The 20483-nt window shown below is 40.2% G+C and overlaps 1 protein-coding gene across 2 annotated transcripts in view; it reads right to left on the bottom strand.

Annotated features, from left to right (window-relative positions):
• Positions 1-20483, bottom strand: part of XRN2 (5'-3' exoribonuclease 2) — a 44899-nt gene that overhangs the window by 9355 nt on the left and 15061 nt on the right. Inside the window, exons 17-27 of one of the 2 annotated variants that reach the window (XM_052701163.1) lie at positions 20170-20305; positions 16636-16743; positions 16467-16556; positions 15904-15976; positions 12764-12847; positions 11922-12019; positions 11752-11831; positions 10055-10111; positions 7571-7639; positions 7346-7480; positions 5927-6054 (exon numbers count right to left, since the gene is read on the bottom strand). In XM_052701163.1, coding sequence (XP_052557123.1) covers positions 5927-6054; positions 7346-7480; positions 7571-7639; positions 10055-10111; positions 11752-11831; positions 11922-12019; positions 12764-12847; positions 15904-15976; positions 16467-16556; positions 16636-16743; positions 20170-20305 — 1058 coding nt within the window. The remainder of the gene's footprint in view (positions 1-5926; positions 6055-7345; positions 7481-7570; positions 7640-10054; positions 10112-11751; positions 11832-11921; positions 12020-12763; positions 12848-15903; positions 15977-16466; positions 16557-16635; positions 16744-20169; positions 20306-20483) is intronic. The other variant, XM_052701173.1, reaches the window with a different exon arrangement.

Here is a 20483-nt window from a genome sequence, read left to right as displayed (position 1 = left end):
TTCTATCCTGCATCATTCGTTCTTAAACTAGACAGACCACAAAATACACATCACTAATTCTTCTTTGGTTACCAATGCTGGTTTTGATGGATTTCCTTTGCGTCGGTCCACGACGAGCTCAATGCTAATAAAAGGCAACCTTTTAAAATAAGCTTCAAGTTACAGGAATTTATTTTAATCAGTTGATGCTTGAACACTTCCCAGGTGTCTCAGCATTTCAAAATGCAAAACCAAGTCTGTTGCTCTAAAACTGAAGACTCGAATGTTTCCCACAATTATGTCTGTCACTGCATTACATGAAAGAACTCTGCATTAACATATATAGAAATAAATCCAAACTTAGGATTTTGTGGTCTTGGAAGTGCGCATAGATGAGATATTTAAGACATTTACAAGTCTATTAATTAAATCTATTAACAATCTCTCAGATCACATAATTAGATTGAATTAAATCTTTTGGCCAAAGACACAGCCCTGCAGTTATAAGAAACTGGAATGAAGAGGACCACCCACTTCTCAATTGTGCCTTCTACCCAAACCACCTCTTTACAAAGACGTAGCAGTAACAACATTGCTTTAACAGGACACGCAATTAAATGGTTGTTGTTCTTCTAAATAAACTGGTCAGTAAACATGATGAAAGAAACAGCTCATCAATAGCTCCCCGGTCAGGTCACAACACTCAAATTGTGTAGCAACCAAAAGCTTCAGTTTCAGTGACACCTTTGATTCTTTTCAATGGTGTTTAAGTGTGACCTAATTTTAACAGCTGGTTCCAGAAGCTGACTAATGGATATGCTATGATGGAACAGTAAAACCCTGTTAAACCACCAATATTCAAGTACACTAAAGCCCTGCAATCGTTTGAAAGAAATGAGGAGAAATAGATAGAGGGAGATCTGTGCCTCTCTCCTAACTCTGGCTGGATTGTCTGCGTGCTTTAATGGCCTGACCTGAACAGAAAGCTTTCATGGCAGCACTTGAGAGCTCAGCACACAGTGTGGGCAGGCCTTACTGAAGATAACACACAGTTGGGTCAGTGGAAATCAATCGTGATGCCCAGCAGCTCTTTCGTTTATATCTGGCCACCTCTAGCCACAGCTAATCCCCCCCGGGCCCAGGAACACAGTCACCTGCTCAGTGGTACCTGTATTTTATATGTAAATATATTGTATTTCTGTATACATACATACACAGGTGCATGTTGTTACCACCTGATGCTCATAATCAGGCAGAAGTGGTTATCTCATACCTAACGCACCACAAGGACCAAAAAGATGGAGGTATGACACACTTACACTGATTAAGCCTATCAGAATTGCAAGGGTTTTCACATGCATAAGCAGGCTGGGCAAACACGATGCTTTAGTGACAATGTTTGCTATTCAACAGAAAAAACAGTGCAATGCAAGAAAACCCCAGAATTGTAGTGCTGGCTTTGAGACTGTGTGTGTGTGAGAGAGAGAGAGAGAAAGAGAGCAATTAAGCTACAGCCCTCATCTGAAATGAAGTCATTACAGGTTTTTATTTTTAAATTCGAGCTAAGATCTTGCTACACATAACCATAAATTTGTTACAGTCCAAGAGCGTCCCTCATTTCAAACTAAAATATCCCAGCAAGACTTTTCATTTCTGATAATTTCCAAGCCCTAATCATACTAGCACTGCAGAAAAGCGTGCAATACAGCAGAACTGAGCTCTGCTAACATGTTTGCAATTAGAAATCCTCCACCTGTAGCTAGCACATCTAGTTCCTTATGCGCAGCCACCAGGATGACTGCTGGATTTGGGCTCTAGCATAGCTCAGGTTTAGGAGACCTACAGATCCTCATACCTTGATAAACAGTGTAGTTTTCAAGCTATAGTTTCTTTTGCACAGATGCCTTAGCCACACTGCAATGTGTCAGTCACCACAGAAATGGGAGGAGGCAGCTCAGCTCTCTTGCTGGAAGACAAACTTCCAGTAAGACGACCCCAGTCTTGCCCTGGCATGGCGTTTCCTATTCACACAGATCCCTGCATAAGGGCTAGTTAAAATTTTATTTCATACTTAACTGCTTCTTTTCCACCTGAAAGAGGCCCCGCTACCCTGCTGTAAGCACATCTTTATCTAACAGTTCCCTAGAGCTGCAAAGAGTTTAATGAAATCACCATAAACACATGTAAAGCCTCCTTATTACTGTTCATTTGTATGGCTCTGGCAGGGAACAGTCTTTGAAGGGGAAAAAGCTTGGAACAGTAAATTACACTTCAAAAAGCGACAGAACTGGAAGAGAAATGACAATTAATATTTTATTTAGTCTTCAAAACAGAGGCATTTCCTAGAGCTATAAGGCCAAATAAACCGCCTTCCTCAGCAGCTCCTCAAGTAACAATTTATCTAATCAGTGTGGCAATCAAAGATGAGATTTTCTGTTTACTGATTGCACTAATCAAAATCACTTTTCAAATGCAGCTAATCGACAAGTTTACTGACTGAAATGGAAGTCATAAATCAGATACTTTGTGTTGCAGAAACCAAATATGCCATTCACAGAGTGCTACCATTCCACACTTGACTCCCCAAGTTATCAGCACAGACAATTATTCATCAGCTGAAAATTGGCACATCAAAGTCAAATCAGAGAACAGCAGTCAGGAACACCCACAGCAGGCCCTTGAAGGAGAGGTGGCACTTTGCTTGACCGCATTGCCCTTCAAGAGTGTAATTTTTCTTCATCACACATATAAAAAATGTTATATGTAAAACGAAAAGTTGCTTTGCATCAATCCCAAGGAGTGGGCATTGTAACCACATCAGTGCTCATTTTTCCAGAATGAACGTGCATTTTCAGGAAGCTTCCCAATGCAGTTATTCCACATCATACAGGTGTTCTCTCACAATCTGCCTTTTACACCCTCACAAGGATGTAGCTGATGAACATCATTCTGACACAGGACAATCTGCCCCCGTAACAAAATTCTGCTTACACCTTTTCAATGCCTTGTAATTTGGTTTTCCTGGTTGAAGATACCTGCCTTTTGATAGTGGCACTTGAGCTTGGACTGAAAGATGTGGCTGCAAAGACAAGGAGATAGCTGTGCTCTCCTGTTCAGGAATACCTCTTGGTACTCCTAGACACAACTCTGTCTGGGTGAAATTGGAGGCAAGGAGAAATAAGCCTTACCTAATTCTGTCCACGTGTGCCTGTTCAAAAAAAGATGACTGCCACCTACTAAAACAGGGTACAGAAAACAAACAGAAAACAGAGATGCTGATGTGCTTCCACCTCAACTGTTTGCAACCCATGACACGGAACAGTACAGGGGTGTAATCCCAACTGCAAAAGCATCCCTTCAGCATGAGCATAAGAAACTGATCTCAGCACAAGTTATGATAACTGAAGATATTTTCACAGGTGCTTTGAAATGGTTTAAGCAGATCCCATTCTTCACTTGGTAGAAGAGAAGCTGAGGCACACAGTGCACTGACAGGTCCTCCTGACCCACCAGCCAGATGGCAGCACAGGAGGTGACACACAGCAATGGAGCTGGAAGGACCAGCAAGTTGACCTGGAACCTTTTAATGCACAAACAATAAATCAGTCCCTGCCTGATGGAAAACCAAGCAGGAAGGAAAAGGCACAACAAGGAAGGGGAAAAAAAAAAAAAGGCTTTTAGGTTTGTCAAGCATACCCACAGAACAGCAACTGGGGATGCAAGGACTCTATGATGCCTGAAGGAATTTGAGAATGAGGAAGGGGCAGGAGATGAGGAGAGAATGGGATGTGTGAAAGAAAGCCCCCAGACGATTTCTGTGAGCAAGAGATGTGCTGAGATTCCACACTGATCAGTGGATTCAAGCCTCCTCAATCTGAAAGAATGATGGCATCGGGGCCTATTTGCATTTGGAGTATTGCCTACACAACACAAGGTGCTCAAATGCCCCAAGGATGAGAGCTTTTCTAAGTATCTAATTGGCAAGACAAGCTCCATGTATGTAAGGCTCACAAAACTGCTTTGAAATAACTGTTTTTCAGAAAGCATCAAGATTCAAGTTTCAGAAGACACCAACAACAGTATGGGGGGGACCTATGGACTGATGAATCCTTTATCTCCCCACAAAACCACACATTCTCTGCCCTTGGAGAGAAATACAAAAATATGATGGCAGTCTGGTAGTCCCACTCCTCTCTTCTTTAAAGACCGTATTTTTGCTTACTCCAAAAATCCACTTGTTTTTATTTTAAACAAAGTTCATAGCTCCAAACTCATAGTCTGTGCCTCCAGCCAATCTGGTTCCTCACACAGGAGGATTTCTGCATGCCCCACTCAAGCACAGCTCATCCATTTTGTACCTGGGCAATAAGTTTAACTCAGTATGGCCAATGGTATTATTTGCTGTTCCTCATGCAGTCAAGAAATACAAGTCAGCTCTAAGTAGTATGAAAGCCTCACTATACAGCAATCTGGTTTCCTGCATACAAGATGCTGGAGCTTAAACTTCAGCTATTTCAGCTGTTGAAACTTCAAACATATACATTTAATATTTCAAGAATTCAGCTAAATAATTACAACTTCTAAGTTTAAAGCACCTTTTTGGGCAGTTTAGCAATGTTTCCTCCTGTTTCAATCCCACCGTTACAGAAACGCAGTTCCTAATCACATGTGAAGAGACAAGATGAAGAGCTCTACTGTAACTCTGAAGTGACTGAAACAGATGGCCCAAAATAAGACCAGTATATAGGAAAGGACAGAACCAAACACCTCCAAAAGGGACTGGGCAGTCCATGCATAGCAGCAGCAAACGCTGCAAGACACCACAGTTGTTCTCTCCAAACACAAGCCATCAAAATGCTAAGTCCACAGATGCTGGTGATGTTGAAATTCAGCCAATACACTCAGCATAACAGACACTAAAAACCCTATTGGAAAAAATGCAATGAATAGCAGGCACGGCATTCAAAGCGGGATCCTGCTTACAGGTACATCTTTGCATTTTAGAATCAAAACTGTTTCAGTGCGTTTCTTTTTTGGAATTGCTGTCGTGAAAAGTGATACAGAAGAGCAGCCCAAGGTTAATCACTCTGCCTCCCAATCTTCAAACACACAAAAAGCTCTGTAGCAGTTGTGGACTCTGCAAAAGCGTGACTGACACAAGGCAGATGTTTGGAGAAGAGTTGTGTTCATACAAATCATGCCTTGACATTTAATTAAGTCAAATAAAAATAATTTTGTGATTGAACTCAGTCTCCCCACCACCACCAATTTGATGCCAATTAACCAACAGCTAAAAGGAAGAAAAGGTTTTCAAAAATGCTGCTTCTAGCATATTTTCTTTTTTTTTTTCCAGCATTGTGCTAATATTTCACAGAAGGAAACCATCTGGTTGGGCTCTAACAGCATGGCTAGTCAAGACTAAACAAAAAAGCCAAATTGCTTTTAGTAACACCAAGGTTTTCCCAGAGAACAACGCACACTATGCTGTGTCATTTCAACAAGTTTAAAGAAAAGTAAATAATAAATAATTGTTTTAAAAGAGCAGTGCTCACACTGGTGCTAATTCATAGGAAAAAAATAAATTTCTTCTGCAGAAAGCAGAAGGTGGTCAGGCAAAAGGTGGAAATGGTGTTTGCTTCTTGGCAGGATCTCTGTAACAAAATATCAAACGAAGCAATATAAAACACTTCCCATTCACCAGTGTGAAAAGTGTTTAAAATTCAGCACCTGGTTGGGCAAGGGCACCAAATACACCATACCTGAGTGCAACCATTAAAAGAGTGTAAAAAATGCATTGCCTGAACTCTCACTGTTGTCAGAACATCAGAGCAGGCAAAACACCCTGCAGGATGAATTCCTGATTCTACTTGTTACCTGTAACAGCACAACAGACCAAAATCCAACTCATTTTTCAAACTCAGAAACGTATACAGCAGAACTCACTTACTTGACAGCAATTTAGGAATCTGCTGCTGCCCACTCATAAGAGGCCGGGTGTATGGGCTCCCATAAGCTCCAAGAGGTACTGCATTGGCATACATTCCTGGCATCCCTCTTTCCCTTGGCATTGCATGGCTATTGTGGGTAAGAAACGAAGAGCAGAATGAATAGGATGTTTTCACAAATGCCATCTTACAGCACAGCTGCTACCAAGTCCTTGAAATACCCAGTTTTCTCCAGTGCATCAGTGGAGATGTGCACAAACATGATTGTGGTGACACAGAAGGGTGCCAGGCACACCACAAACAAAGCACACACTCTGTGAGCTGGTGCTAGCACAAACTCTCAAGATGCTATAGCAAGTCCCAGTAAATAGGAGGAAAAAACCCACATTTTCTGCAAACTATGTAAGAGTTCAGTAAGAGTGAACTGCTAACACTGAAGGCAATGTTTGTCAAGGCCTGGATGTCATTTCCTGTGGGGAATTACATTCTCATTAAGACGTTAACGATCCCAGTGTCTTATTAAATTGCATTTCAAGGTGGCAGACACACGTGATCAGGAACGTAACTTCTTGGTTCACAAATAAAGCAGGGGAACAAATTATGCTTTCGAATGCATGAATATAAGAAAGGTGGTTGTTTTTGATTCTTCCAGCTCCTCCACAGTCATAAGATGAGGGAAAATAAAATTTGGAAAAGTATTTTCTCTTCCTAGAGAGACTCTCAGTTTACTTCTATTTGATAGTATTACAATCTACTTTAAAACATTCTCTGTTCAGGCTCTGAGAGACATATGGCTCCCTGTACTTCCCAGTAAGGGAACAACGTTTCATTTTATCTGTAATACACAGCCCCAGCTCATTCCCTCTTAGTTGTCATACAATAATGCTTCAGAGCACAGAATGAAAGTTATCTTGACTTTTGGAGAACTAATAAAAACTGACTGTGAAAACGCCTTGGAAAATGACAATCAAACGGATTGTAGGGTGTAACACAAGTGCTCTAAATAAAGGTTTGTAAAACCCCCTCATTTTTAAAAGCATGAAAGACATTCCTGGCTTTGTAATAGTATTAACTACCACTTGTGTGCAATATCCTCATTGTATCTTCTGTACTTCAAGAGAGTATCTAGCAAACAAGTTGAAAACAGGAAAAAAACCAACAGGAAAGCTAGTAAGAAATATTTTGTGGAAAAAACAGCCCTCCATCTAAAACTACTATGCAAGGTACTACTGCAAAATTGTCACGCCTGATTCTTATTAACATTGAATACAAATAATCACACACCAGAGTTCCCAGTATGGAACATCAGCATCTGATCTGTTTTTCTTTCCCCAATCCCTACATGTTTGTTTGGGTTTTTGTTTTCTTGTTTTTAAAAGGGGAAAACAAAGGAGCATAGTCAGTAGTACTGCCAGGCTTACCCTAAAGTTCTAAATGCTGACTGGTCCAAGTGGACTGGCTTTCTGTCTCGATTAAAGCCAAGCTGTGGTCTCCAAGGCCTGCCATCATTGTTGGTCTTTTCCCAGTCTCCTGGCTTCAGAACTGGAGGAGGTTTCCTAAATATCAAAAATAGTTCCATAAGTAGTTACCAGAGCAAGCACTCAGATTCATGAAAGTAAATTTGATTACTCACAACCAATACTTACTTTGCACCAGGTAATACAGTAGCCTTGAAAATAAAGTCTTCATCAAACTGTGGATCTTTGAAAGAGATACTGCAAGAAAATATTTGAGGAATGTGTTTACTTGAGAATTAAGACAAGCAAGATGAAAAAAACTACTTGCTGGTCAATTAACAGTGACATGCACAACAGGACAGAAGAATCTAAAACTTAAACTGTAAAAACACCTGGGTGTGTTGACTACAGAGAGTTGGATCTCTGTGTTGTTTTCTACAGGGTGATTTTTTTCCCTCTGCTGTGCCAGTATTCCATCCAAAAGAAATGTTGATATTTAGAAAACAGTCAATCCTATGTATGGTAATGAAAGTATCTTTTGCAGATCTGTGAGAACAGCTCTTCTAGTAAAAGCACTTGCACTTGATCAAGGTCAAAGGATACCATAGCAAAGATGGGAAAGTTAACAGATTGCTATGCAATCTTCTCACAAACGTACAGAACTCGGAAGCAGGGACTTTTTATTCCCAAAGGCAGCCTTGTACTTGTATGTAGTTCTACTGGGAGATGTATGTTTTTTTTCAGTGACGTTTCAAAGAACATCCATTTTGAGCTTTGGAGCATTATCCAAACAAAGAACAAAATATGGCTGGACAATTATTTTATGCTGGTAGAATGCATTCTGTAGCAATTTGGGTTTGCTTTTGGTAAATTCGTCCCCACTCCAGTCTCCTGGTTTAAGTACCCACATTCCACCAGCTGCCAGGAGGAATTCTGAAGTACACAGGACCAGCTTGCTTGCTTCCTGTTCTCTATCAACCATTTCACACAGAAGAATGCTAGGGATGCCAAGAAAGACAAAAGCAAATCACTAAGCAGGCTAATCTCACTCTTCCAGATGAAATAAACCTATCTTTCCCCAGAACAGAGAATGAATTAGACTCCAAGGAAAGAGAATAATGGTCCCTTGGAAAATTCAATCAGAGTCAAAAGAACTGAAGAGTAGAACCATGACTACTCGTACCATCTCAAAGCACAGGAAGAAAATTCTCTGCAACAGAGGAACAGATAGAAGCATGAAACAATTCAAACCTCCTGACAGTGGCAGATGGGAAGCGAAGAAGAACTCCTCATGGCTCCGTGATGTTCTCATTTCAGAGCATCCTTTCAACAACATGCTGACAACCCACGATTTAACATTTCTTATAGCCCCTAAATAGTTGCACTAGTTGAACCAAGTTATGCCTCTTTTGAGGAAAAAAATTACTCAAGCAGATCACGAGTGATTTTCAGTGTCTCAAGTATCTTACGTGGCACAAGACATGAGAAGTTACAGGCTCAAGAATTAAATACCTACTCTACTGTGCCAAATTAAGTGAGAAAAACATATAACACACTAGCTGTACAGAAATTTGCTGTTGAGTACAAGAGTCATTCAGATCATTTGTGACCATAAGATTTACCCCTGTAAAAACTCTACATTATTTTTTATTCATCAGGAGTTCCTCAGTATCCCCTCAAACACCACAGTCAGGCAAAGACAGTATTACTGCTATATATTCTGCAGTTAGGAGGAGGACAAAAAGGAAAAACCAAAGCAAGCCACACTGTTGGGGAGAAGCTTTGAATCTAACACATTAGGATCTGATTTTTCAAGGGACTGGCAGGTACCACATGCCTCACAGAGAACATCCAGCACTAGCAGGGCTGAAATATGCTATCAAGTGGGTTTGCCCCAGGAACAACATGCGGATGGAAAAGGTTCACTTGCTCAGGAGAACCCCTCTGTCAACCAAGGCTTGTAAGACAGGAAGCTGATGAGAACCCATGTCCAGAAAAGAGAAGGTACTAAAATAAGAAATAGCAAAAAAATAAACAAATCCTAGCTGTAGAAACAACTCATGTAAAAAGAGTTCCTTCCTACAAGGCAGGGAACTCAGCCACTCAGGGAGAAAAAAGAGAAACAGCTCCTTATTGCTGACTCTAAGATACAGAAAGCCTATATTCTCAGACACTGTCTGGGAATTGTTAGCAATTAAAGTAGATAAAATCCAACCAGAAAAAAAAAAAAGAAATGGAAAAAAAAAAAAAGAAAAATCAATACCCAATTCTATCTCAGGGGCTTGTCTCATGGAAGTTAGGTTTTCTTTCATTTAAAAGGCTTGATAGAGAATACAGAGTTCTATCGGGGCTGCTCTTTGCTTGCCAAAGATCCAGATGTTACAAAAAACAAGCAAAAAAGTAAAAGCAGACAAGGTGAGGCACTTCTGAAGGGATGTAAACCACTGGGTTTGATGCACTGAGAAGCAACCACTTCAAATATCCCTGCAGTGGGCATGCCACCGTGACCCAAACACGACTACATTATATTCAGAAATGAGAAGAATGTAAAACAAAAGTTCCATTTTTTCTTAAGGTGAATTCTGCTGCAAATGCAAAACTACAAAACAGATTAAGCTGAGTTTTCTTACTGCATTCTGTACACCGATGTATTAACACCCAACATTTACTTACCTGACTGCAGAATTTTGTGTAAGATCACGTAGCATTGGAACGGGAGACTCTACTGTCCTGGTAAGAGAAAAGGCTCTGTTAAAATGTCACAAAAACTTCTCAGCATCTGCTTCACTTTCTCGGTGACTGCCAGTTAATTCTATGTCAAATAAATGACTTCAAGATTAGCTTGTCTTTTCTCTACATCAAGCTGCTATATAAGCAGTGGAATTACTGAACTCTTATTTCTTAATGACTTTACTTTTGCAGCTGATCATTCATGCATTCTCACTAAGGTCCAAGAGTGGATTTGCATATTTTCCACTGTCCAAGTGTTTAAGGGTTAAAACTGTTCTGCACCTCAGAAACCTTTCCACATCAGTTTGATTATTACAAGCCAGCAGGTTCCGAGAGGGCAAGAGCAGAGCAGACACACAGATGCCACATGGACACAAACTGACTTCTCAGGGAAAAAAGCCTCTGAAGAAATAAGCATTTTTAGCAGCTGTTTTACAAAGCACTGGAAGAGTTTCCTTCCTAACTGAGATTTAATAGACTGGGATGCAGCTGCTTCTTAACCCCTTCCTTCTTCCCTCCAGAGATCTTATATCCTCATGTTGAGTAGACAAACAACATGATAGAGAATATCAACCTTTTCAATCAGAAGCTGGATCCCTTAGTTCACATTACCACGCACAACCATCACACACCCATGGGCACACAAATCAAACTGTACACACGCTTTGCTAAAAAGATCTGCATGAAATTCAGTGAACTAGACACACTTTGAAGTGGTGATATAAATGCTTATCTTCACAGAATTCCTAGCAAACAGTACCTCTCCAGGTAAAACAAACAAGAAACCCCACACATTTCTCAAGCCCTAGATAGGGAGGGCAATGAGAGAGTTTTCTCGTTCCTACATTACTATTCTCTCCAAGAACAGCTCTGACTTGCTCATATTCTCCACAAGCCATGAGAAGAATAGAGAAGTGTATATTAGTGAGTGTGATTGAGGACACATTATCTGTCCAACAAAATCACAGTATTTCTGCATTTAATAGAAATGAGTTACAGAACACCTGCTTATACCTCTAAGCAAAGTTAGATGAATGAATGCACATCCAACAAAGCACAGATGACACTGATGATTTCCCAAAATAAATGCATTATCCAGAAAGAGGAAAAAAATAAGCTTATTTTCTGTGTGCAGTTGGTTAATGTATATTCCTGAATTTAGTACTACAACCTAAACAGAAAGCAGCAAAGTACATCGTACTTGGATTTTTCTTTGACACAATGAAAATTAACAGGTAGGAAACAGGATGGTTTGGTTTTTTTTTCACCAGCATGCCCTACTACTGGAAGTCACATCAGACTCTTAAAACAGAATTTGTACAAAAGCACAAGACCAAAGCAACATGATGATACTGAGGAAGGCTACTGCTTTCACTATTGCTTTTAATACATAGCTCTGGTTTACCTATAATAAGCTAGTAAAACGAGTGTTCTTGCCTTTGAGTAGTATAGTGATCATAATACACACCTACTCTGAATCCTAGCAGAAAGCACACTTGGCTTCGATCTAGATACACCATCTTATCAGGAATTTTAGGTTTGTCACTGTTATTCTGTTGTTGCTTTTCAGTTTAAATGCAGGTGTAACTGAAGAAAGTACCCTCTACCACCAAACAACTGAAGCTGAGAGCTATACTCACTTATCTGGAAGAACAGCATTTTCATTCAGTGTAAGCTTTCCCTGGATTCCGTAACACAACTCTGGGGGCATATCCACTGGCTGTGGAAAAAACAACATTTCAGATGAAGCACATGGTAAGAACTCCACCTCCATCATCTGTACAGTCCCGTAAGAACAAATATAACCCACCTCTGTATTTTTGGACTTGTACTGTTCCACAATGAAGTCACAGAGTGGATGGTGTTTTCCAACAAAAAGAACATCCCCACCAAGGCTATTTCTTCTGTCTAGGAAAAAATAATGAAGACAGGTAACAGTTCAGAAGAAGGAAGTAAAGAACACAGCATACCAGCATACCATTCCATTGCTATCTCTGCCAGTGCTCCTCCAGAGGAAAGCTTCACTGTGATTTATGAGAAAGCACTGAAAGTTCTTAGTATCTCTGCCCAGAACAGGATGCCCCCGATCACAAAGAACAGCAGCACACAGTAAAAGAATGGAAATCCTGTGCTTAATAGGAAGAATCTTGAGTTCAGAACGAAGTGATGGCAAGGAGATAGGTTGAAAAGGAATCTCCCATGATTTCCTTACTGACAAGAACTGGCTAACCAGGTTTAATTTTTGCACAATGCCGAAAGTAAGGCACGATTTTGCTTACACAGATTGAACACAAAGCTTCACATGCTGTAACTGGATCAGTCAGACTGCTAACCAGCTCTAATTTTTAAATACAAGTTTACTCACTGATTCCAATACATTCATCTACCAATTACTTTGACAACATACGCTGGTAAAAGATTCTGACATGACTAAGTCACCATCTGATTTTCAGGTTAGATCTTATGCAAGTCTACTCCATTGAAATAAAAGCAAAAAATGGAAGTTATGAAAACAAACCCATCAAAGATCATTGTAATTACCAACACATAATTCAGCTCCTGCTCATTTAGTGCTTAAAGCTATACGAACCCGTAGTAAAAGCAAGTTCTGATGAATACACCACAGTCACAACAAAATAGTGTAAGTCTTACTTTCTTCAGGAGTGAGGTCAGGATAGACTTCTTCCAAGGCAGCCCTAAGGCGTCGCTCATCAACAAATGGCAATAATGCAACACCTATGAAAATCAAATCATCCCGTTTCAGCAAGTGGGGAAAAACAGTCACTAAATTGAGGCAACCTAGGAGAAAACCATCTGGAAAATAATCTACCCAGGAAAACAATACAAAAAGCAAAAATAAAAAAGCACAGTCCTCTTCAAACTCAGAACATTACACAAGGCACTTGTGTAATGTTACTTGGGGCACTTTTACTGCAAATTATCTTTGCCACGTGCTGCTCAGACGAACAAACGTTGGATGTTGTTCTCCACACCAAATCAAGCTAAATTACAGTACATTAACGAGAGTATTCCTGCTCAGAGAAGAAAGGAAAAAAGTAGCGTGAGGGTTTGGGAAAATGTGACTGTCACAGGTTTTAGCTTTTGCTATGCTTGAGACCAGCCAGGCTGTATGATACCACGTGCAGGAACATTCTGCCAACTACTGACGCTTTAAACCAAAGTTCTCAAAACTATGACTGACTGGAAAAAGAGACAGCCCAAACATTTCCACCTTCTAAGACGCTGTAGTGAAGAAAAGAGAAAAGATGAGTGTGAACTGATGCGTTGGTTTCAGCAGCAACTGATGCAGCTATGGTTTCAGGAATGATAAACGAGTGCTTGTGAATGGCCATCCTTGAAAAGATTCTAGCATGGAAAGTCTCAGTAGTAAGCAATAGTAAGCTTTGCCTTACTGTTCCATCAGTATGATTAAAAAAGTAAACCAATCAGTCTGCCACCCTGCAGGCTGCCAAGGAAAGGAGGAAAAGCAGTATGGGATGAAAGAGAATGTTTATGTCTGAGCACTCCTCTATCCTCCTCCCTTCCTATAGTCTGGGGAGAGACGCTTGGAAGCAGCATCCATTGCCCATATCTGCTTCATTTAGGAATAAGATGAGGTCATTAAGACAGTCATTATTTATCTCATTTGTGAAAGATACTCTCCCAACAGAATTCAATTCTACTTCATTCAATTTATTAGGAGATAACAACGGAAGAAATCACTGTGTTCAGACACGTGGTGATAAAGATTACATAATTCATTAGGGACTATTTATATTAGCTATTAGTTTCACTCCCAAGTCACACGCAGGCTCCTCTCAGGACCAAAAATCCTCACTAAGCAGTACATCTCACAACACTTCTCTGAACCCTACTCTTAATCATGTTTGATAAAACTGGAGAACAGCAATCCCTGGTGTGCTTCAGTGTTTTTCTTCAATTATCAACTCTAAAAAGCACTAAGAAGTTTACCATGGAAATTCTTTAAAAGATTTACTTCTGTCACCTTTATTATGGGTTTTAATCTAGAATTATTATTCTAGTTTTTCATTTCATTTCCCTTGCCACAAACAGTAGAGTTTTATCTGACCATGACTACAGCTTGCTTCTACTGATGAGTTTCCCACTGATGATATTCATAGCTTCCTGTTTGCATCTGCACCAGTTCTACCAGCAGGCAGATCTCAGATGCATCTGCCATTAAATAAAGTTCTAAATATGTCAGTATGAAGACTGACAGTGTCTCAGAATATTATTTAGCTGGGAGCAGAGCTGCATAGTCTGCAGCTGCCTACCACAAGAAAGAAAGCTGCACTGTTCTTGCTCTGCAAGCACAAGGGGCTTCCACAATGACCGAGCCCTGCTGTATCACATTCACATTTCAACTGGAACTACTTGTGAAGGAAAACTGATGAGCCTACCCAGAACATGAACTATTCTCACCTTCACAACACAGTGGCAGAATGACAATGAAGTACGAATGGAGCATTCATAACCCAAGAAATTACAGAAAGGACCAATGGTGAACCTTCAGGAGCTTAGTTACCTCCATAATAAGATGATCTTCAGATGTTGTATCAACAACACAAGGTACACTAGACACTTCTACCTAGATATTTCTACCTTGGGAGCTATTTCTTGTTTTATAACTGCCTCTTAAATATGAAAATTCTGGATGGTAATACAGAATGAAGAATTTATAATGCAATTAAATATTAGACGAATTAAAAGCAATGTTACAGACTGCTAAAAGCACAAGGAAGCTACTTAAAACACTACTGCTTTAAACTGTACATTTGATAACCAGAAAAAAGGACTAAAGACAGTTGCCAGAACTACAGCAGGGGGTAAAAAAAAGACCTTCAACTCACAGAGCAAAAACATGCTAAGCAACATATCTCATAACACTCAGGTCTGTTCTCTTTGATTTTGGTTCACTACTGGTGTCTCTAGCTGGCTATTTCAAAGCACGGATGATGATGATGTAGAGAAGGAACCACAGCATCACAGATGCTGGCAGAAACCTCTGGGGACATTTTTGTCTAAACCCCTCCTCAAGCACAGTCACAGGTTGTCCAAGACTGTCCAATTGGATTTGAAGCATCTCTGAGGACAGAGAATCTACAGCATCTCTAGGTCAGCACGTTCCAGTGTTAGACCACCCGCAAAGGAAAAAAAACAAAGTGTTTTATTGTGTTCAGATGGAATTTCCTGAGTTTCAATTTGTGCCCACATCATTATTTATACATCTAATAGAGCTGTTACACTGCTGGCTGAATAACAGATAGAAAAGTTTGGCAGCTCGTTAGAACTAGTATTCTCTAAAGAAAGAGACTCTAATAAATACTGTATCCATTTCCTCATTCTTTGTACACATTCAAGTATTTCTATATTCCTGAGCATTTTTCTCTTAGTAATAACGAGCCCTGACTGAACAGAATAAAATCCATCAGTTAAACACAAGGACAACAAGAGGCAGTAACACAGCATGGCTAATAAAAATAGAAAAATGATTAATCTAGCTCAGAACAAATTAACAAACCTAGAGTGACTGCTGAAGTTACTGCCAATCACTGCCAATCCTATATCAGTTTCTGAATCATTTGTTACTCACAGAAATTCCTTCTCAAAAATACAGCTGCTGCAAAATACTTCTCCCCCACACCAGGTAACACAAGTTCCCCTGTTACTTGGTGTGTCCTTATCTCATCTCACTGGCATCATTTCTCATTTTCTTCCTGCTTATACACGCCAACATATCGTAGTTCAAAAGAAGAAAGCTCAAGCTTCACCTTGCCAAGCGTATTTCTTCCCATTCAGATCAATAGCAAAGTCTTCAGGGTAGAAGTCAATTATGCTCGATTCCTGTATTTGAGAAAAATTTAAAGACATCATTAAAACCAATTATAGAATTGACTGAGAATGCCATGTAGTTGTGTGTTAGCTCACACAGTATGCATGCAAAGAACTCTAAGAGAAACACCTGATACTAAATACCATTTAAATAAGAAGTTTGGTAGGGCATTCCCATTACCTACAACATCAGAACAAGAAATTAAGTAGGATAGGAGAACTCCTGACAACTTGTCTCTGCTCCCCAGATGAGTTCCACAGAGTTTCTAACAGAAAGTGAATGTTTCACTAAAGCATAAAAAAAGTCACAAAATGATTCTTCCTTGTTGAAAACCCTAATTCCAAAAATTCACTTGTAAGGATCTTTAAATGGTCTCTACAGTCCACCAAAAACGTTCCCTTCTGTTCTCCATTATTTTTTCTGCCTGAAGTCAAAAGCAGCAAGTCACAACCACACAAAACTGCAGAACCTCACACAGAGCAATAAGCCAAGAATCCTTACCGGATCTGTCATGAGCTTCCTCCAGGTTGGAGGCAGAAAATTTCCACTTGCAGCTGGAAATACTCCCATCAGTTGTTCAAGAGGCTTGAACTGTCAAAAGTAAACCAGCAGATGTAGGACATTTCTGTTAAGTCAGCTGTTAAGTCATAAAGAAAGAAGTATGCCCTACCGGTTTCGAGCCCTTTTCAAAATCTGAGGGCATGTCTGCAATACCCTCAAAGTCAGAAGCAAACGGAGCGTAGTGAAAAGGGTAATACCAGTTCCAGGAGGCACAGCCCTAGGACACCAAAACAAGAGAATTACAATCAGAAGTATAAAACAATACAATAAAATAGAAATCAAACAGCCCAGTAACTCAAGCAGTTATAACTTAGCCCAGCATCAACCGGGAGAAAGAGAAGTCCCCACAATTAGAAAAGAAAGAGCTCTTGCCTCTAAAGGTACTCTGGACTTCAGAGTAATTTTTCATAGCCAGATTAGAGCGAGTGAGTTCAGTGGATAGTGAATGGAGACCTCAGGCATTTCCTTGGCAGCACAGAACAGCAGATAGGCTTCTCTGCCAGAGTACTCCTGCTATGTGCTAGGTCTGAGTCACTAAGGGAGACAGCCAAAGAGACAGACCTAGCACCGTCACAATGCAAGAGACCTTACAGTACAATCTTAACCTTAACTTCAGGACACTGCAACATACCTCATGCTTGTCTCCTCCCCCTTGAGAGAGAACACAAACATATGCACAAAATCCAATAAACCCAAACACAAAAATGTCTTGCCAAGAGCAGGAGATCACAGTCTATCCACACAGTTAATCAGGCCCTGGGGCTAAGCAGAGCAGCTTACAGTAACTAGACATACTTTAAACCCGTGTAGAGTTTCTGGCACATCTCAGAGCATGGAAATGTGCGTTGGCAACACGGAACTAATTTACAAGTTCTCCATAACGGTATGACTGCACAAGTCAAAGCCACGACAGAGGTCTCAAGAGGAGCAGCAGTAGTATTTCTCTGGCAGCATACAGTTTGCAGCACTGTTCTTCCAAGCTAAATCCCACTGTCAGCTTGAGAATACAAGGGAGCAGGCAGCGCTGATGTGATGCACTCCACATCATGTGAGTATCAGAGCAGTATTTGTTGCAGGCTGAAAAGCTATTGCTTTAATTAGTTACTTTTGTACTGTGTAAAAGCACAGACATGAGCACGTCAGGTAACATTTTGTTTTTCCTTCTTACTATCCCACCTTGAGCACTAGAAAATACAAAGTGCCTTCACTTGAAAGTGGCAAAACAACACTCAAAAAGAAGAAAAGAAAGTCAACTCAAACATCAGTACACAATGCACTTTAAAGGAAACGTGTCTCCAGAAGGTCTGAGTCAAGTTTTCACCTCCTCAGCTATTTTTCTTAGCAGTACCACTTGAAGCAAAAGCCTACTGTTTTGACTTCCAATGCTGAATAAGTAAATGTCAACGAGGCTTCTCCAGTGATATTTTTGGTATAAAGCTACACAGACTTTAATTATCGGATGCAATTCTTCAGACAGTTTCAGTATATGTCAGGATCCAGGTGGACTGGGGTTCTTTTTTGCCCCCCAAACAGGTGTTCCTATTAGTGCAACACGCTCTCCATCATTAGCTTTTGATAGAAAAGCACGTAGGAGTCTTGCTGATGTTTTATGGACAATGAGCAGTGGTTGATTGCTGGAAGGAATTTGTATTGCGGCCAATAGTTAAAAAAAAAAGCAAACTTATCTTGAAATTCTTACAGTCCAGTCAACTAATGCAATCTGGCAGGTGTATGGGCAGAAAGTTATCTGACTGCTCTACTGATACATCAGACTTGCCACATACAGCAACTTACAGCATCTTAACTACACAATAACAGCTCTGTTATTCAAGTACAGATGACAGCAGCACATGCAAGCATTTCACTGCTGCACTACTTTAAGTCTGCAATATCATTTTTGATCAGGTCTAGAGAGAAATCTGCCCTCTTTTAGAGTTCCCTGGACACAAGGCAAACCAGCAAAGAAAACCCTACCCATCTGTGTTTGTTCACCAAGTTTGTCTTTGAAACTTTACTAAACCAGAAATACTTTCTACGCAGGTAATTTTCCTCAACACCTTATTTGCACTCCTCAACTTTCTTGAGAGCACTGTGGTCCTGCCTGAAGCCTCAAGTTATCAACCTCACCGATTTATTTTCTTTGCAACTGTAATCACTGTTACTCCTGTATGTACCAGTCACCTCGGTCTACAAACTCCAGAGGACAAGGAGCTGTCTCATATACACATCTCATTAACTAAGCTGGTTTTATATGCTAAACCAGGCAACGTTGCAGAAGGACTCACCCATTTAGCTTGAAGTTTGGGTATAAATCAGTCTGTCAGTTCCTGTAATTTAAAGCCACGGATATCTCAGCAGTGCAAGTGCAGCTGAGGTTTGAATGGTTACAAAACCCCATGCCTTTTGCACAAGGCTGCAGCACGCTCACCAAAGAGCAATGAACGTACATCCCACGCTCAACTGAATACAACAGCCTTAATGTTACAACCTTCAAAAGAATCCAAATATTTCAGTCCTCTTACAAGTCTTCTCTCAAGAACATCTAATCTCAGCCTCTTTTATCAGCTAGGCTGCTTTTTGCAAGGGTTTTGTACCACTGCAATAGTGAGGGCTGCACTGAGGTTTTCCAGCATATGTCTATAGCTGATCTGAAGACTTACTTACAAAGCTGAGAGAGATGTTGGCACATAGTGAGCTCTAGGAACACATCTTGCCACAATTAATAGGAGCACAGTAAGTTTCCAGCAGACCTTAACCGTGTGCAGGACTGTGGGAATTACCAAGGTGGAATTTCCAACGTGGCCATTAACTCCAGGTGATGTTTTTCCTCTGCAGGAGGTAGGATATGCAGAGCTAAGTTCAACTCTCCTGCAGATCAGCTGCAACAGACTTGCCAGCCTTAAGCTGCAAGTCTTCATCCACCATAACTCTAATAAGTTAATATAATAGAATGGAAGACGCTTTTATTTTTGTCATTCCCAAGGAGTAATAAAAAAAGCACATTAGAATAAGCATGCATGTAAGGTATTTGCCCTGCTGGTGTTTCAAGTCAGACAGGTGTGAGCCTCCTACAAAGAGTGCGTGGGCAAAACCTTGGAGCTACAAAACCATACTGAGACAGATAAACTTCATTTGCCCAAGCAGATTCTATTCCCAGCTCATGCAGAAAATATAACTTACTTTACCTTCAGAGCACGAAACTAGTTATTAACCAGCAGTGCAACAAAGGCCAATCTGACATCTCAATTATCAAAAGATTTAAATCAGATACAGATTACTTCAATCACAGTGCACTTCATGGAACATCATTACAATCTATAGAGCAGACCAACAACTCTGCTCCTTGCTAGCATTTCACATGCTTTGTGCTTTATTTGCTCATTGCCATTCACCATTTCACCAGCCACTGCAATGCTATCTACTGCAAAGGGGAAACACACACTGGTTCTTAATAAAGTAACAAGCACTGCCACTGTATGCGAGGGATGGACTTCATTCAAATCTTAAGTGTCAAACAGAATGGCTGCTTACATCTTCAGAAAAGCAATGCTTTTCAAAAATAAGGAATGCAAGTTATTATTTCCTGAAAAGAGGCAAGGTGCAGACAAAAGAAAACTGAAGTTTCAGGGAAGAAAATAAGTACCTGATAATAATATCTGAGAACCCAGCAAAGCCCTTCAACGTAGGACTGTACAACTTTACGACGGAATTTCTCATCAGATGCATCAACATCAAACTTGTTTTTATAATAGCGTTGCTTCCAACCAGATTCCCACAACCTGCATAACAAACAGATGTCAATGCATGTTAACATTACAAGCTTGTTTACATTTTTGCATTCAAATTCAAAGCAAGTAACTTGCTGCTTCAGTCCCACTTTTCTGTATTAGGAGGAATTCCCCTTCTACTAAAAAACAACCGAACTGTTATTTTATTAATAATAATCAATTGGCTTCC

This window comes from Tympanuchus pallidicinctus, unplaced genomic scaffold (genome assembly GCF_026119805.1).
Source record: "Tympanuchus pallidicinctus isolate F22 unplaced genomic scaffold, pur_lepc_1.0 scaffold1, whole genome shotgun sequence".
NCBI lineage: Eukaryota > Metazoa > Chordata > Aves > Galliformes > Phasianidae > Tympanuchus > Tympanuchus pallidicinctus.
The sequence above is the reverse complement of the archived record's forward strand: the minus strand, read 5'-3'. Positions and strand labels throughout refer to the sequence as shown.